The sequence below is a fragment of the Guillardia theta genome (genome assembly GCF_000315625.1).
Source record: "Guillardia theta CCMP2712 unplaced genomic scaffold GUITHscaffold_169, whole genome shotgun sequence".
NCBI lineage: Eukaryota > Cryptophyceae > Pyrenomonadales > Geminigeraceae > Guillardia > Guillardia theta.
The window spans coordinates 9946-23369 of NW_005434507.1; the positions used below are offsets into that span (position 1 = coordinate 9946).

A 13424-nucleotide genomic window follows, 5' to 3' on the forward strand; every position below is an offset into this window, starting at 1 on the left:
CTTGAGGGAGGAAGGAAGGGAGGAGGGAGGGTAGAGATGGGAGCATGGCAGGAGCTGCGGAGGGAGGGGAAGGAGGTTTTGAAAGGAGGTAGCAGGGGGGAGGTACACTCCCCAACTCCGACGACCCGCGGACCCCCACCTCCTCAGAGGCCATCAAGCAGCACCGGTGAGTACTTTCAACATGTTCTTCATCCCTCGACTCGATCGGTCCCCGTACCCCCGTACCCCCGTACCCCCTTTTCCTCATGATAGTGCCCGGGTAAAAGGGGGGTGCGGAGGGTCGTCAACGGTCCCTCTCCGGAAGTAACTTATTATCTTTCTCTTGTTCCCCGATCCGTGGACCCCCACCCCCTCGAACCCATGAACAAGGACCGGTGAGTACTTCGGCTCAGGAGCGCCATGCGACTTTTATCCCCTGGTGGATTATAAGAAGTACACTTCTTTTTTTCGAGATCTTCCTGCCGCACCCCCTTTGATCCACCTTGTAGAGGGGGTGGAGGTACCGGGACAAGGCCGGGGCAACAAGACGACTGCCTGGCTCCCTCCTCGTCTTCTCCCTCGTCCCCGTCGCTTGTGCCTTGCTCGTGCTCGACTCAAGACACGCCGTGGACCACCAACACGCGAGCTGAGAACGACTCGATCATCGTACGGCCATAAGCCATGGCTACAGGCCGTAGGTAGATACAAGCGTGCAGAATAAGGCTCAGGCAGCACAAAGTACTTGGTTGTAGTCCAGCTTTCATCGCCGAAGCTCTTTTATGTATGACATGAATGTCAGTCAGGTATGCCAAGCGCGATCAGCGACGGCCCTACCTTCTCCCATGCCAGGAGGGAGTGAGAAGCGAGCAGATTTTCCTCTTGTCTATCGATGAGCACAGCCCCAGTCGTCACTCACATGCCCAGTAGAAGGTAATCCATCGCCACTTTCTCTCTCTCTCTTTGCCTCCCTCGTCCTGATCTCCTCCTCTGCGGCCGATGGCTTCATCATCACTCCTGTCTCATGACTGACGGCACAACGACTCCAAGTCCAGGGCTGCGAGGCCCTCGGGGGGTCCCGGGCAGCGTCGTGGGGGACTCAATAGCATCAAGCAGGAGCCCGTCAAGCGCTTGTCCTGATGACTCATGATACGGCACACCGTGCCCCGCGCGTGTAGTGAGTAGTTTAGTCAGCGTCCTAGCCGACGGCGGTAGCCTTTCGTGCTCGTGTTGTGCTCGTGCTCTATAATCGACGCAGCAGCGATCGCTCTGGTAACCTCTCTCTCTGATCTCAAGGACGTGTGTACAGCACCACCCCTCCCCCCCTCCCCTCCATGCCCATCCCCGTATCTGCCCTTTCCCTGTATACGCCAGGACCAGATCCTGAGCAGCATCACAGTGTCTCCTCCTGCCTCTCAGCCAGGGAGCTTGAGAGCTGTGCTGGTCGGCGGGGGCTCCTCCTTGAGACGCTCCTCCTTGGCGATGTTGTCGAGGATCTCGTTGCGGCTCCTGACCACGAGCCCTCGAGCCGTCGCCATGACCCCCCTCGCGTACTCCGGCCTCAGCACCTTGCAGATCGCTGGCCGGCTCTTCCCGTACATCCTTGACAGGTCCTGCTGTCGTATCGCCCGTCGGTGCTTGGTCGTGGTCGGGGCGGAGTAGTAGAGGCAGACGATGTCGAGCTTCTCCTGCGCGGTCAGCCGGCTCCTGCCCCTGCACGCCGAGCTGTGCTTGCTCCGCGCCGCCGCGTCCCAGCGGCCGGTCTCCGACCCCCAGCTCGCGTCTACGGGAGCCGCGAGGGAGTCGAGGGAGGGGTCGTCGGGCCAGAACAGACAGTCGGGGGCATCGACGGGCCAGGAAGCGTCCTCAGGGAGGAGGGGGAGGTGAAGCACACTGCAAGGCGACAGGCAGCGGTCATCACTGGTAGAAGCGGAGGGGTCTGGGACGTCGACGGGGTCGATGGGGAGGAGGAAGAAGGGGTGGAAGGAGGGGTCTTGAGGGAGGAAGGAAGGGAGGAGGGAGGGTAGAGATGGGAGCATGGCAGGAGCTGCGGAGGGAGGGGGAGGAGGTTTTGAAGGAGGTAGCAGGGGGGAGGTACACTCCCCAACTCCGACGACCCGCGGACCCCCACCTCCTCAGAGGCCATCAAGCAGCACCGGTGAGTACTTTCAACATGTTCTTCATCCCTCGACTCGATCGGTCCCCGTACCCCCGTACCCCCGTACCCCCTTCCCCCTCCTTGGTAGAGCCCGGGTAAAAAGGGGGTGGGGGTCTGCCATGGCCCCGGCCGTTATTTTATTTTCCCCTTGTCCCCCGATCCGTGGACCCCCACCTCCTCGAGCCCATCACCAAGGACCGGTGAGTACTTTTGCGACTTTTATCCCCTGGTGGATTATAAGAAGTACACTTCTTGTTTTCGAGATCTTCCTGCCGCACCCCCTTTGATCCACCTTGTAGAGGGGGTGGAGGTACCGGGACAAGGCCGGGGCAACAAGACGACTGCCTGGCTCCCTCCTCGTCTTCTCCCTCGTTCCCGTCGCTTGTGCCTTGCTCGTGCTCGACTCAAGACACGCCGTGGAGCCCTAACAAGCGAGCTGAGAACCAATCTGCTTGCTCTCACTCCCTCCAGGCATGGGAGCAGGTAGGGCCGTCAGAGCCGGCTGAGCAGGAGCGTCCCTTTATTTGTGTTGGAACCTTTCCGTTATATCATACCTACCACATGGCAGAATTTATGCGTTCATTCTGTCTGAGTTTCTGAAAGATGTTTTAAGTGGTGAAAGATGTTTTAAGTGGTGAAAGATGTTTTAAGTTGTGAAAGATGTTTTAAGTTGTGAAAGATGTTTTAAGTTAGTTGTGAAAGATGTTTTAAGTTGTGAAAGATGTTTTAAGTTAGTTGTGTAAGATGTTTTAAGTTAGTTGTGAAAGATGTTTTAAGTGGTGAAAGATGTTTTAAGTTGTGAAAGATGTTTTAAGTTGTGAAAGATGTTTTAAGTTGTGAAAGATAGTTGTGAAAGATGTTTTAAGTTGTGAAAGATGTTTTAAGTTGTGTAAGATGTTTTAAGTTAGTTGTGAAAGATGTTTTAAGTTAGTTGTGAAAGATGTTTTAAGTTAGTTGTGAAAGATGTTTTAAGTTGTGAAAGATGTTTTAAGTTAGTTGTGAAAGATGTTTTAAGTTGTGAAAGATGTTTTAAGTTGCGTCGCCCTCTGAATAACGATGGACTCCTGGACCGCATCACGGGAGAGGTGGGCCCCAGCTGCCGGGAGTTGACGCTCTAGATTCTTCTATGTAGAGCAGACAATACGGACTCTGAGTGATATCCATGGTCCGTACTCCAGGAATACAAGAGAGAGGATCGGGACTTTTCCAGGGTCAGAGATGCGACTCATCCTCCCAGTACTTGTATTGTGCAGCTTCACAGTCTCGTGTGCTGGTAGTTCGACCACTCCCTTGCCTCACTCGTACACGCGCATCCGATATCGATTGACTTGACGGTAGTTCCTGCCGTGTCCCGGGCGAAAAGAGAAGCTTCACCCGATGACTCATGTTATCTCAACCCGGCAGTTACGATCACTATGGAGCGATAAACTGACTCGTAAGGCCTCAATGGCATCATCTAAACACCTCGACCCCTTCCTCCTGACTTCTTCTCCCTCCCCCTCCCCTGCTCCTGCGGTGCCCCTCGCCCACACGACGACGGCCCCTGCCTCTTCTGCTCCTCGACTCAAGCTGACCCCCTCCCTGAGCAAGCGGACGCTGAGGAGGAGCGGCTGTCCTCGCCTTCCCCCGACGACTCTGCGGGGCAGAGCCGTTGCTCGGACCTCCTCCTCGCCTCCCAAACGGCTCGGACCTCCTCCTCGCCTCCCAAGGACCCACAGCCAGGCCTGCACGGGCAAGAGCCGGCTGAGCGCGCAGGAGAGGCTCGACATCGTGTGCATGTTCTACTCGGCGCAAGCGACGACAAGCTGCCGGAGGACGGTGCACCAGTGGGACATCGCCAAGGCGTACGGGAAGAGCCGGGCGGCGATCAGCAAGGTGCTGAAGCCGGAGTACGCGCTAGGGGTGATGAAGACGGCGGAGGGGCTACAAATGAAGGGGCGGACTATGGTGCTGAGAGCCATCAGGGAAGAGTCGAAGAAGAAGAAAATGCAGCGGCAGCATCAGCAGCAGAAACAGAAGGGAGACACTCATGAAAAAGCTCGCCAGAAAAGAACATGAAGATTATCTTTGCCTTGAACGATAGAATCTGGAGTAACAGAATCTGGAGATGTTGACTTGCCTGATCATATCACTTGCCAGATCCGATAGATATGTTTGAGCATCTGTATTAAATACTCGATTGTAGCAATCAGTATCAGTCCAATGCAAACAGCTGTTACCACTTCTGCCTGATTGCACCATTGAACCATATGCATTCATGAAGGTTCCAGTTTCAGGCAAAGTTATTGAGCAATTTTTTTCCGCATCGGCGGATGTTACTCGATAAACGTCTCAGTTTGGCTCAGATGGAGGGACTTGTGTTGATGTCAAATCTCGAACATCTGTTGCGATGGACTCTCAGGCAAGGTGCATCACACAATCGCCGAGTGTGAAAAGGCAGCGTTGGATGGTATCTCGGCCTCGCAAGACGTCTCAGGTGATCCGACCTGTAAACGCACGCTGCCCAGGATCTCTTTCGTCAGGTCAAGGCCTCCCTGTCCTTGGCTGCTATCATCGCGGTTTCGTTCCGGGTGATCACATGGGGAACACAGCAGTATCGGCAGGATGAGGGTAAACCCTAGGTCAGACAGAGTGGAAAAGACGTGATTTCGCACGAAGTTTACTCGTCCAGTGTATAACATTATAAAGCCTACTTTTTCTTTTCCTTTGCTCGGCTCTACCCCCCTCCTCCGCATATCGTGACAGTGGGGTGGAGGATAAGATATCTGACAGACAGAGAGGACCAGCAAGCCTACGAAAGCAAACATTCCACACACGCTCTTGTGATTTTACTGGTCATTGCTCCTGGGGGTGGAGAGGGATGGGGTTGTGTGTCGGGGTGGGGTGGGGTGGGGTGGGGTGGGGTGGGGTGGGTTGGGGGGAGGTAGGGTGTATACTTTCGGTAGTCAGGATCGCGGGTGAAAAGACTCGATCTCGAATGTTCAGGAGAGGGTCACCCAGGAAGGTGGGGTAGGGGGTGGAGTGACCAGAAAGCCCTCCATGGCACCTCCCGCATACGCCCCTTCCTCCTACGATGACTCCTTGTATCTCCTCTCCTCCTTTCCCCTCCCTCCTGACTTCTTCTCCCTCCCCATCGAACCTTGCTGCTGCGGTGTCGAGCCTCGATGCCCGCAGACAGACCCACAGCCAGGCCTGCACGGGCAAGAGCCGGCTGAGCGTGCAGGAGAAGCTCGACATCGTGTGCATGTTCTACTCGGCGCCAGCGACGACGAGCTGCCGGAGGACGGTGCACCAGTGGGACATCGCCAAGGCGTACGGGAAGAGCCGGGCGGCGATCAGCAAGGTGCTGAAGCCCGAGGATCGCGAGGAGGGTGATGATGACGAAGGAGGGGGTGGAAGTGCCAGAGCGGGATCTTGTGCTGCCTGGAGGATCAGAAAGGAGGGAGCAAGGAGAGAGACATGAGAGCTGCTGCATTCTTAGTCGCAGTAAGTACATAGAGAGACGATGTCTTGATATCTCAGAACGTACAAGATAAAAATAGAAGTGATAAGTCGTGCGTACCAGAAGACCTTCACCCCTGGATGCGCCTTATCACGCAGCAGGCTTGTAGCTCCACTGATATCTGTGATGAATTCAGCATCTCAGAGGAATGATTAGACAGATCTTTCAGCTCTTCCTGCTCTTCCTGCTCTTCCTGCTCTTCCTGCTCTTCCTGCTCTTCCTGCTCTTCCTGCTCTTCCAGATCTTCCAGATCTTCCTGCTCTTCCAGATCTTCCTGATCTTCCTGATCTTCCTGCTCTTCCTGCTCTTGACCTCCTCTTCTCCTTCCAGATTTTGGTAAGTCAGTATTGGTGACAAGGTCTCCAAACAAACTTCTTCAAATCTTTCCATGTCATTGGGAGAATCAGTTCGCCGTTCTCATCGACAGCCCTGGGATTCACTTTGAGTAACAGACGCACGATCCTATTGGTCGTCGTTGTCGCTCCTGCAACATGGCGTCATTGTTTACTCTCAAATGTCACCATGAGTCAGCATTATAGCGTGGTGCAACCTTATTAGAGTGCGCTTTGCACAACTATTTTGACGATTCTTTTCTTTCAGTGCACCATACATAAATAATTAGCTTTTATTCCTCGAGTTGAACATTCTTCAGGGGTTCTCCGACACTTTTCAGCAACCACTGGTTTAAAGCCGCAACCCCCTTGTAAAGTAACCACCCTACCCCATACTACAACAGCGACGGACATCGCACACTTTGAAAAATTTACCCACCCCCCACCCAGGGGCATACAGCTTACATGTATGTTTAGAGCCAAGAGCACGAAACAACACCTCGTGCCGCGCCTCCGAGACCAAGGAAGAGGAGCAGCATCGGAAGAGGCAGAACAACTTTGTCTTTCTTCGTTCTCTGTCTTCTCAACATGGAGTTCCTCTGCCTGCCTCCCGCTACCGACGAGTCTTCGCACGCGCCTTCCTCTCTTTCCATCCCTTCCCCTCTCGATCTCGACCTCCCCTGCTCCTTCTTCCCCGACCCCTGCTCCTTTTTCCTCCCTCCCCTCAGCTTCCCATGCCCTTGCGGTGCCCCATTCCTCGACGACTCTGGCCCGTGCCTCTTCTGCGGACTGTTCTCCACTCGAACTGACAATTCTCTTCATGCGGACCCTCAAGAAGACATGGTGTGCTTGGCTTCCTCGATAAAACCTCAGGCCAGCCCTTGCTCGGACCTCCTCCTCGCCCCCCAAGACAGACCCCGCTGGGACGCCGACGCCCGCAGGACCCACAGCCAGGCCTGCACGGGCAAGAGCCGGCTGAGCGCGCAGGAGAAGCTCGACATCGTGTGCATGTTCTACTCGGCGCCAGCGTCGACGAGGTGCCGGAGGACGGTGCACCAGTGGGACATCGCCAAGGCGTACGGGAAGAGCCGGGCGGCGATCAGCAAGGTGCTGAAGCCGGAGTACGCGCTAGGGGTGATGAAGACGGCGGAGGGGCTACAAATGAAGGGGCGGACTATGGTGCTGAGAGCCATCAGGGAAGAGTCGAAGAAGAAGAAAATGCAGCGGCAGCATCAGCAGCAGAAACAGAAGGGAGACACTCATGAAAAAGCTCGCCAGAAAAGAACATGAAGATTATCTTTGCCTTGAACGATAGAATCTGGTCTGCAACAATCCATCCTGACCTTGCAAGATTGACTTGCCCGATCATGTCACTTGCCAGATCCGATAGATATGTTTCAGCATTTTTACAGCATTTGTATTAAATACTCGATTGTAGCAATCAGTATCAGTCCAATGCAAACAGCTGTTACCACTTCTGCCTGATTGCACCATTGAACCATATGCATTCATGAAGTTTCCTGTAGTTTGGTGCACAGGGATTGAGCAATTTTTTCCGCATCGGCGGATGTAACTCGATAATCTTCCAAGTTTGGCTCAGATGGAGGGACTCGTGTTGATGTCAAATCTCGAACATCTGTTGCGATGGACTCTCAGGCAAGGTGCATCACACAATCGCCGAGTGTGAAAAGGCCCTCGCAAGACGTCTCAGGTGATCCGACTTGCAAACGCATCCGGTCCAGGATCGCGAGGAGGGTGATGAAGTTTTGATCGTTTATCGACCGATTGAAGTTTCGATTTGAACTTTTACTCAAGTTGATAATTCTTGAAAGTATCCACCCCACCCCCTTTATTGTGATAGAAGTAAATAGATAGGGGTTCTCAGTCAAAGTACTGACCCCTACCCGGGGGTCCTCGGATTGTAGATGCAATCTGGCATAAGAAGGGGTACGGGGCTCCACCCATCCAGCCTCGGCGACAACACAATGAGGTACCGTCCATCCCCACCCCACCGGGCCCACCACACCACACCCCTCCTTCATCAGACTGAAAAACACTCTTGAAGGCAAAGATAAATCACGTGTTCTTTTTTAGTTGGAAACATTCTTTTTAAATCTGATAAAAAAAGGCGGAATCCTGGGGAGGTAGGGTCTTAAGTGATCCGGTCTTATCCGGTGAAAGTATCCACCCCACCCCCTTTATTGTGATAGAAGTAAATAGATAGGGGTTCTCAGTCAAAGTACTGACCCCTACCCGGGGGCCCTCGGATTGTAGATGCAACCTGGCATAAGAAGGGGTACGGGGCTCCACCCATCCAGCCTGGGACAACAACCTCAACTGGCAAAAAAAAACTTGCCGGCAGGGCCGGCACTCCGGCATATCCCGAGTCCGACCCGCCGCGGGCGATGTGAGGGGCCTGGGTGCCTCCTCGACTCTCGGCATGAGGGTTAAAGGCCAACTTGTTGGCGGCCCCCGGGCCTCAGGGCCTCGGGCGCGGGCGGCACTGCGGCATATCCGAGGAGTCCGCCGGAGCGGCCGGGAGCGACACCGGGGCCTGCCAGTCCCCGGGCATGGATCATCACCGTGCCTGTGTGTCATGGGGCCCAGCGTGCGGGCTGCCGGGCCGCGGCCAGCTCCAACTGGCAAGCGGATGTCCGACGGCCTGGAGTGAGACTCGGTGAGCATGATCTGCCCGGTAGTCAGAGCTGCCACACGGCCTGTGACAGTCGACTGGGCGCCCGTTGAAACTTGTAACGCCGGGCCGGGCGGCCAACTTACGGTCCGCGGGCTAGGAAAGACTGAGTACAATGATGATCGGTGACATGCCATGACGGAGAGGGCAGGGCCTCGGAAAGTTTACCCTGAAAGTTTACAAGCAGAAAGGTTGCAGTTTTATCAGGAGGAAACACTACTTGAAGCCCAGCACTTCAGGGTAGATCGTCACTGTGAGGAGAGAATCTTGCTGTAACATTTAACCATGCATCCACGATGAATACCAATAGGATCACAAACTCTAGGATCACAAACTTTGTTCTTCGAGAAGAGCAACAACCTTTGAAAGCACTCAGGTTGAAGAAGAATGAAACGCCGTTTGCAAACTTAGACTTGCTCTTTCCAATCTGGCTTGATGGAGGACACAGGCCCCTCATGATCTCAGTGAAGTAATTCCGGTCCTACAAGCATACAACCGTCAATGCTAGCCAGCAGTCTGATAAGAAATCCTTTCAGCCTCGTCACTCTGTACCTGAAAGATTGCCCTTCTCCTTCTACCATCTTCAAACTGTCCTGCTCGTCGTCGCTCCTCGGAAAGACTGCAAAAACAGCCTTGAAACTGTGTGCTTGCTTCCGCCATATAGGTGATGGCCAAAAGCAGAGTGACTGCTCCTGAGCCTCTGTATCGTGCGTTAGCGTGATGGTTTCTGCGTTCCAGGTCCTGTTGCGATCCTCGTTGAAAAAATGAAGAGCGTTGAAAACTTCAGATGTGAGTCTTTCGCGTCACATTTGTGTGTGCAAGGCAGTATAAAGACGGTAGAAAGACGGTAGAAAGACGGTAGAAAGACGGTAGAAAGACGGTAGAAAGACGGTAGAAAGACGGTAGAAAGACGGTAGAAAGACGGTAGAAAGACGGTAGAAAGACGGTAGAAAGACGGTAGAAAGACGGTAGAAAGACGGTAGAAAGACGGTAGAAAGACGGTAGAAAGACGGTAGAAAGACTCTTGCAGGGCTGTTGAAAGATGATGCGAAGAAAGCAAAGAATAGAGAGTGAGTGTAGGGAGACAGTGAGCAGAGCGTATGAAGAGGAGATCGTACATTCATACAGTAAATACTGTTGGAGTGTTTAGACTGTTGGAGATTCAAGGGAGTCTCTATGGAGATAGAATAGGGATTGCAATAGGAATGTGATGCAGTACACGAAGAAGGCAAGGGTAAGAGTGTGTCATAGTACGCGCACAAGACTAGGATGGGCTTGAGAAGGTCGTTGGCAGCCGGGGAGCGGAGGAGAGGGGCGATGAGCAGGGCGTGGGAGGGAGATGGAGCGGACATACAAAACATGTCCAGGGGTGGTCACACGAGCATGCAAATCCTTAACTCAAGATTCTTCTGAGCGAAGTCAACGACAGGAGGACCTTCTTGTCGTCACGCAGTGGGAGCGATGTTGTATTCTGGACTCATACCGGACGCCCCTTGGACGTAGCGTAGGGAAATAGGATGACGATGCAGATTCCTGCAGTGGTGCTGCTGATCTGATGAGTGTGTGTGCTTAATAAACAGTGATCCTAAGATCATCTGAGCTCAAGGTCTTACGCAAGGTTGTGTATACAACAAAACCGAACCTTGACGAAGCAGTGTGCGATTTTTTCAGGGGTAGGTATTTTGAGTGGTAGGTATCAGCACTGCTGGACTTGACAAGGCAATCGGATATCTCAGAGTACATTATCATCACTTGAAAGAATAAGAGTAAGAAACCCCTCCCCTTCCCAGCCCGCGCCGAGCTGCTTCAGCCTGTCTTTTCCAAGCTCTTGGCCTCAGTCTTGTCGAGTCATTCCTTGCCCTCCCCGGGCTCATAGTGGGTCAAGTGGGAGAGTTCTGCGGTGAGGTTCTCCGCTGACACCAAGTCACTTGTAGCTGGAGACGGGAAGGTGGAGGAGAGGAAGGAGGAAGAGGAACAGAAAGAGCAGAGCTACACGGGGCAGAGAGAGGGAGAGCAGAGAGAGGGAGAGCAGTGAGAGGGAGAGCAGAGAGAGGGAGAGCAGTGAGAAGCACAGAGGAAGTGGAGGAAGAAGGAAAGGAGGATGGGATGCGACGTCCTTCGTCGCATCCCCCCATGGGATGCGACGTCGCAAGGAGGAGGACGAAGGAGGAGAGGTGGGGGGGGGGGAGGAACGAAGAACAAGAGAGGAGGGTTCATTACCGGCAGCCAGCGACGCAGCCTTTCCTTCATGATCTCCAACCTGAAACAAAGTCCGGCTTCATTCAACCAGCCAGTGAGGCATCAACGTCCGGAGGTCAGGGGGCGTACCATACGGATGAAGGAGTGCTGAAGTACGGCAGCTAGGAACAAGAAAACGGAGCACATGGCAAAAACGACGTTGTCGGAGATGCTGCAAGGACGATAAGAGGTGTATTGGAGCGCGCGCGACTACACATAGCAGGAAGAGAGAAAGGATGCAGGGGGAGGGGGAGGGAGGGAAGAGAAGGAGGGAGAAGGGAAGTGGGAGATGGGGAATGGGAGAATAAGGAGAATGTAACGAAGAGAGTGGACGAGGGAGAAGGGAGAACAGAGGGAGAAACAGGAGGAGCGAGAGGCAACAAGAGGAGGTAGGAGATCCTTTGGTGGGTGGGTGAGAAAGTGTGAGCAATGTGAGGGAGGGGAGGAGAGAGGGAGGGGGGAGAGGAGAAGGAAGGGGAAGAGAGAGAGGAGGAGGAAGGGGAGGAGTTCAAACCTGCCAAGGTTGGCGAGGACAGCGACTACGATGACGTTGAGGGGGATGCGAAAGATGTTGTAGATGGTCGCCCGGACCTGATCCAAACGTCAATATCGCCAACCAAGTCTCATCCACTGTCATAGCAAGAGGCCATCCCTTGCTCAGTCCTCTTCCTCCCTCTCCCTCCCCCTCTCCCCCCCCTCGCTGCTGTCCTCCCTGCACTCCTTGACTTCTATACTCCTTCCCCTCTCTTCGTCTTCCAATGTTTCCCTCCCTCCTCCTCCTCCTTCACGCTGCTCCTCTAGGAAACTGACCTCCTCAGGAACATACTTCGACTTGACAATGCCGATACTGGGGAAGTAGAGCCCGCAGCACCACTCTGACCACCCTCTAGTCAAACTCGATTGACACCCAACCGTTGACAGTCGGAACGCACCGAACACGAAGAAGCAGGAGACGGTGGAGTACCCCTCTTGCAGCCCGAGGGCAGGGATCTGTCAAAGTGCGTACGAGTCAAACGGCAGGCGGATTTTGACAAGCGGCGGTAACTACCGCCATCATGATCCCAGAGATTATGTAGAGCTCCCTCAGGTACCTAACAGGTGGTTGCCAGCTGGACAGGTACTTCAAAGAGCTGATGGAGAAATGCGTCAGGGGGGATCAAGATCATGCAGCTGCTGTGCACAGCTTTGAATTCTCGTCCTGCACCAGCACCAGCACCAGCACCAGCACCACCTCCTCCTACTACTCTTACTACTCTCCTTTCCCTTCGCTCCGGCCTTATCCTCCCCCTCTCCCTGCGTCTGTCTCTGCCTCTGCCTCTCTCTCTCTCTCTCTCTATCACTTCATATGATCCTCCCTCCTCCATATCTCATCACCTTGACCCCAACATCATGCAGGCCATGAAGCATCCGAAGACCCGGCCGTGAGGGAGGGGCTTGAAGAACGCTTCTGCAGGTCTGGAGTTAGACCACAGGGGGGAGACAAGGTTGTCTGGTTACCTAACTTTGGCGTCCACATGAAGACAAAGATGTACATGGCTCCTTCGAAGAGGCTCTGTTGAATTCGTCATCGTTGTCGACGACGTTACGATCATTATCATCGTTTTCTTCTTCTGAATCACTATCATCATCTTCTTCTGAATCATCATCATCTCAATCTCCATCATAATCATCATCATTATCTCCATCATCATACTACTGATCCAGCATTTTGCAACCCGCTCATTTCACCTGTATCATCCCCAGAACTGCTATCTTGGGATCTCGGCGCATTCTTTCAAGCGCCACCTTCAACTTATTCCGATCGTCATTCTAGTCAAACGAGTCAAAAATTCCTCACTGCCAGCAACGTTTCTGCTGTGTCATCACCTTGCCAGAGGGAAGGACCATGCCTCCCATGCCAGCATCTCCTTTGTTCTCCTGTTGCAACACTCATCCCCCTCCCCTCCCCTCCCTTCCCTTCCTCTCCTTCTCTGCCCTTCTCCTCCCCTCCCCCTCTTCCCTTCCCTTCCCTTCCCTTCCTTTACCCTTCCCTCCCTTCTGCTCCCCTCTGCTCTCCACTATCTCCCGTTCGCTCTCCTCTCCACCATGTCTGCTCTAATATGCTCTCCTCCCTGCCCCCTCCCTGCCCCTTCCGTGGCTCTGCTCCCTCCTCTCCCTTCTGCTCCTCCCCCTCCCGCTGCTCCTCTCCCTCCTTGCATCTCCTCGTTCCTCTCTGACCTGCCATTTCCAAGCGATTGTGATTGAGGATGCGATGAGGAAGACGATGGCAAGGTCGAAAGGAGCCACCTGCAGAGAAAATTTCACATATAATCGAGTTGGGTTTGAAGATTGGTCTTGAGATTTGAAATGTTGCTTACCAGGCTGTCGAATGTATCACGGACGAAGCCCCCGAGCCACCCAGACGCGATGGCCGTGATAGCATTGCCAACCGTCGCGATGGAAAAAGTCTGCGACAATTTTCAAATCTCCTCCTCCTCCTCCTCCTCCTCCTCCACTCTCATTTTCACAAATGCCTACCTCTTACCC

At 53.8% G+C, this 13424-nt stretch overlaps 4 protein-coding genes across 4 annotated transcripts in view; 2 read left to right on the forward strand and 2 right to left on the reverse strand.

Annotated features, from left to right (window-relative positions):
• Window positions 1-1391: 1391 nt before the first annotated feature.
• On the reverse strand, window positions 1392-2015 carry GUITHDRAFT_120054 (hypothetical protein; the record flags this gene model as incomplete). The annotated part of the gene is made up of 1 exon (XM_005820647.1): window positions 1392-2015. One exon carries the CDS (start codon window positions 2013-2015, stop codon window positions 1392-1394), a length of 624 nt encoding a protein of 207 aa, XP_005820704.1.
• A 1895-nt stretch (window positions 2016-3910) lies between these two features.
• GUITHDRAFT_120055 (hypothetical protein) lies at window positions 3911-4192 on the forward strand (the record flags this gene model as incomplete). Its single annotated transcript, XM_005820648.1, has 1 exon — window positions 3911-4192. One exon carries the CDS (start codon window positions 3911-3913, stop codon window positions 4190-4192), a length of 282 nt encoding a protein of 93 aa, XP_005820705.1.
• Window positions 4193-6808: 2616 nt separating this feature from the next.
• GUITHDRAFT_120056 (hypothetical protein) lies at window positions 6809-7258 on the forward strand (the record flags this gene model as incomplete). The annotated part of the gene is made up of 1 exon (XM_005820649.1): window positions 6809-7258. One exon carries the CDS (start codon window positions 6809-6811, stop codon window positions 7256-7258), a length of 450 nt encoding a protein of 149 aa, XP_005820706.1.
• A 3127-nt stretch (window positions 7259-10385) lies between these two features.
• The window catches only part of GUITHDRAFT_166387 (hypothetical protein), a gene marked incomplete at its 5' end in the record, with an annotated part of 3566 nt that continues 527 nt past the window's right edge, over window positions 10386-13424 (reverse strand). The window contains 13 exons of the mRNA XM_005820650.1: window positions 10386-10573; window positions 10881-10920; window positions 10989-11070; window positions 11413-11489; window positions 11709-11773; window positions 11831-11888; window positions 11947-12028; window positions 12273-12345; window positions 12396-12450; window positions 12627-12707; window positions 12765-12815; window positions 13116-13184; window positions 13296-13345. Of these exons, the coding sequence (XP_005820707.1) occupies window positions 10509-10573; window positions 10881-10920; window positions 10989-11070; window positions 11413-11489; window positions 11709-11773; window positions 11831-11888; window positions 11947-12028; window positions 12273-12345; window positions 12396-12450; window positions 12627-12707; window positions 12765-12815; window positions 13116-13184; window positions 13296-13345 (848 nt within the window). The 3' untranslated portion in view covers window positions 10386-10508. The remainder of the gene's footprint in view (window positions 10574-10880; window positions 10921-10988; window positions 11071-11412; window positions 11490-11708; window positions 11774-11830; window positions 11889-11946; window positions 12029-12272; window positions 12346-12395; window positions 12451-12626; window positions 12708-12764; window positions 12816-13115; window positions 13185-13295; window positions 13346-13424) is intronic.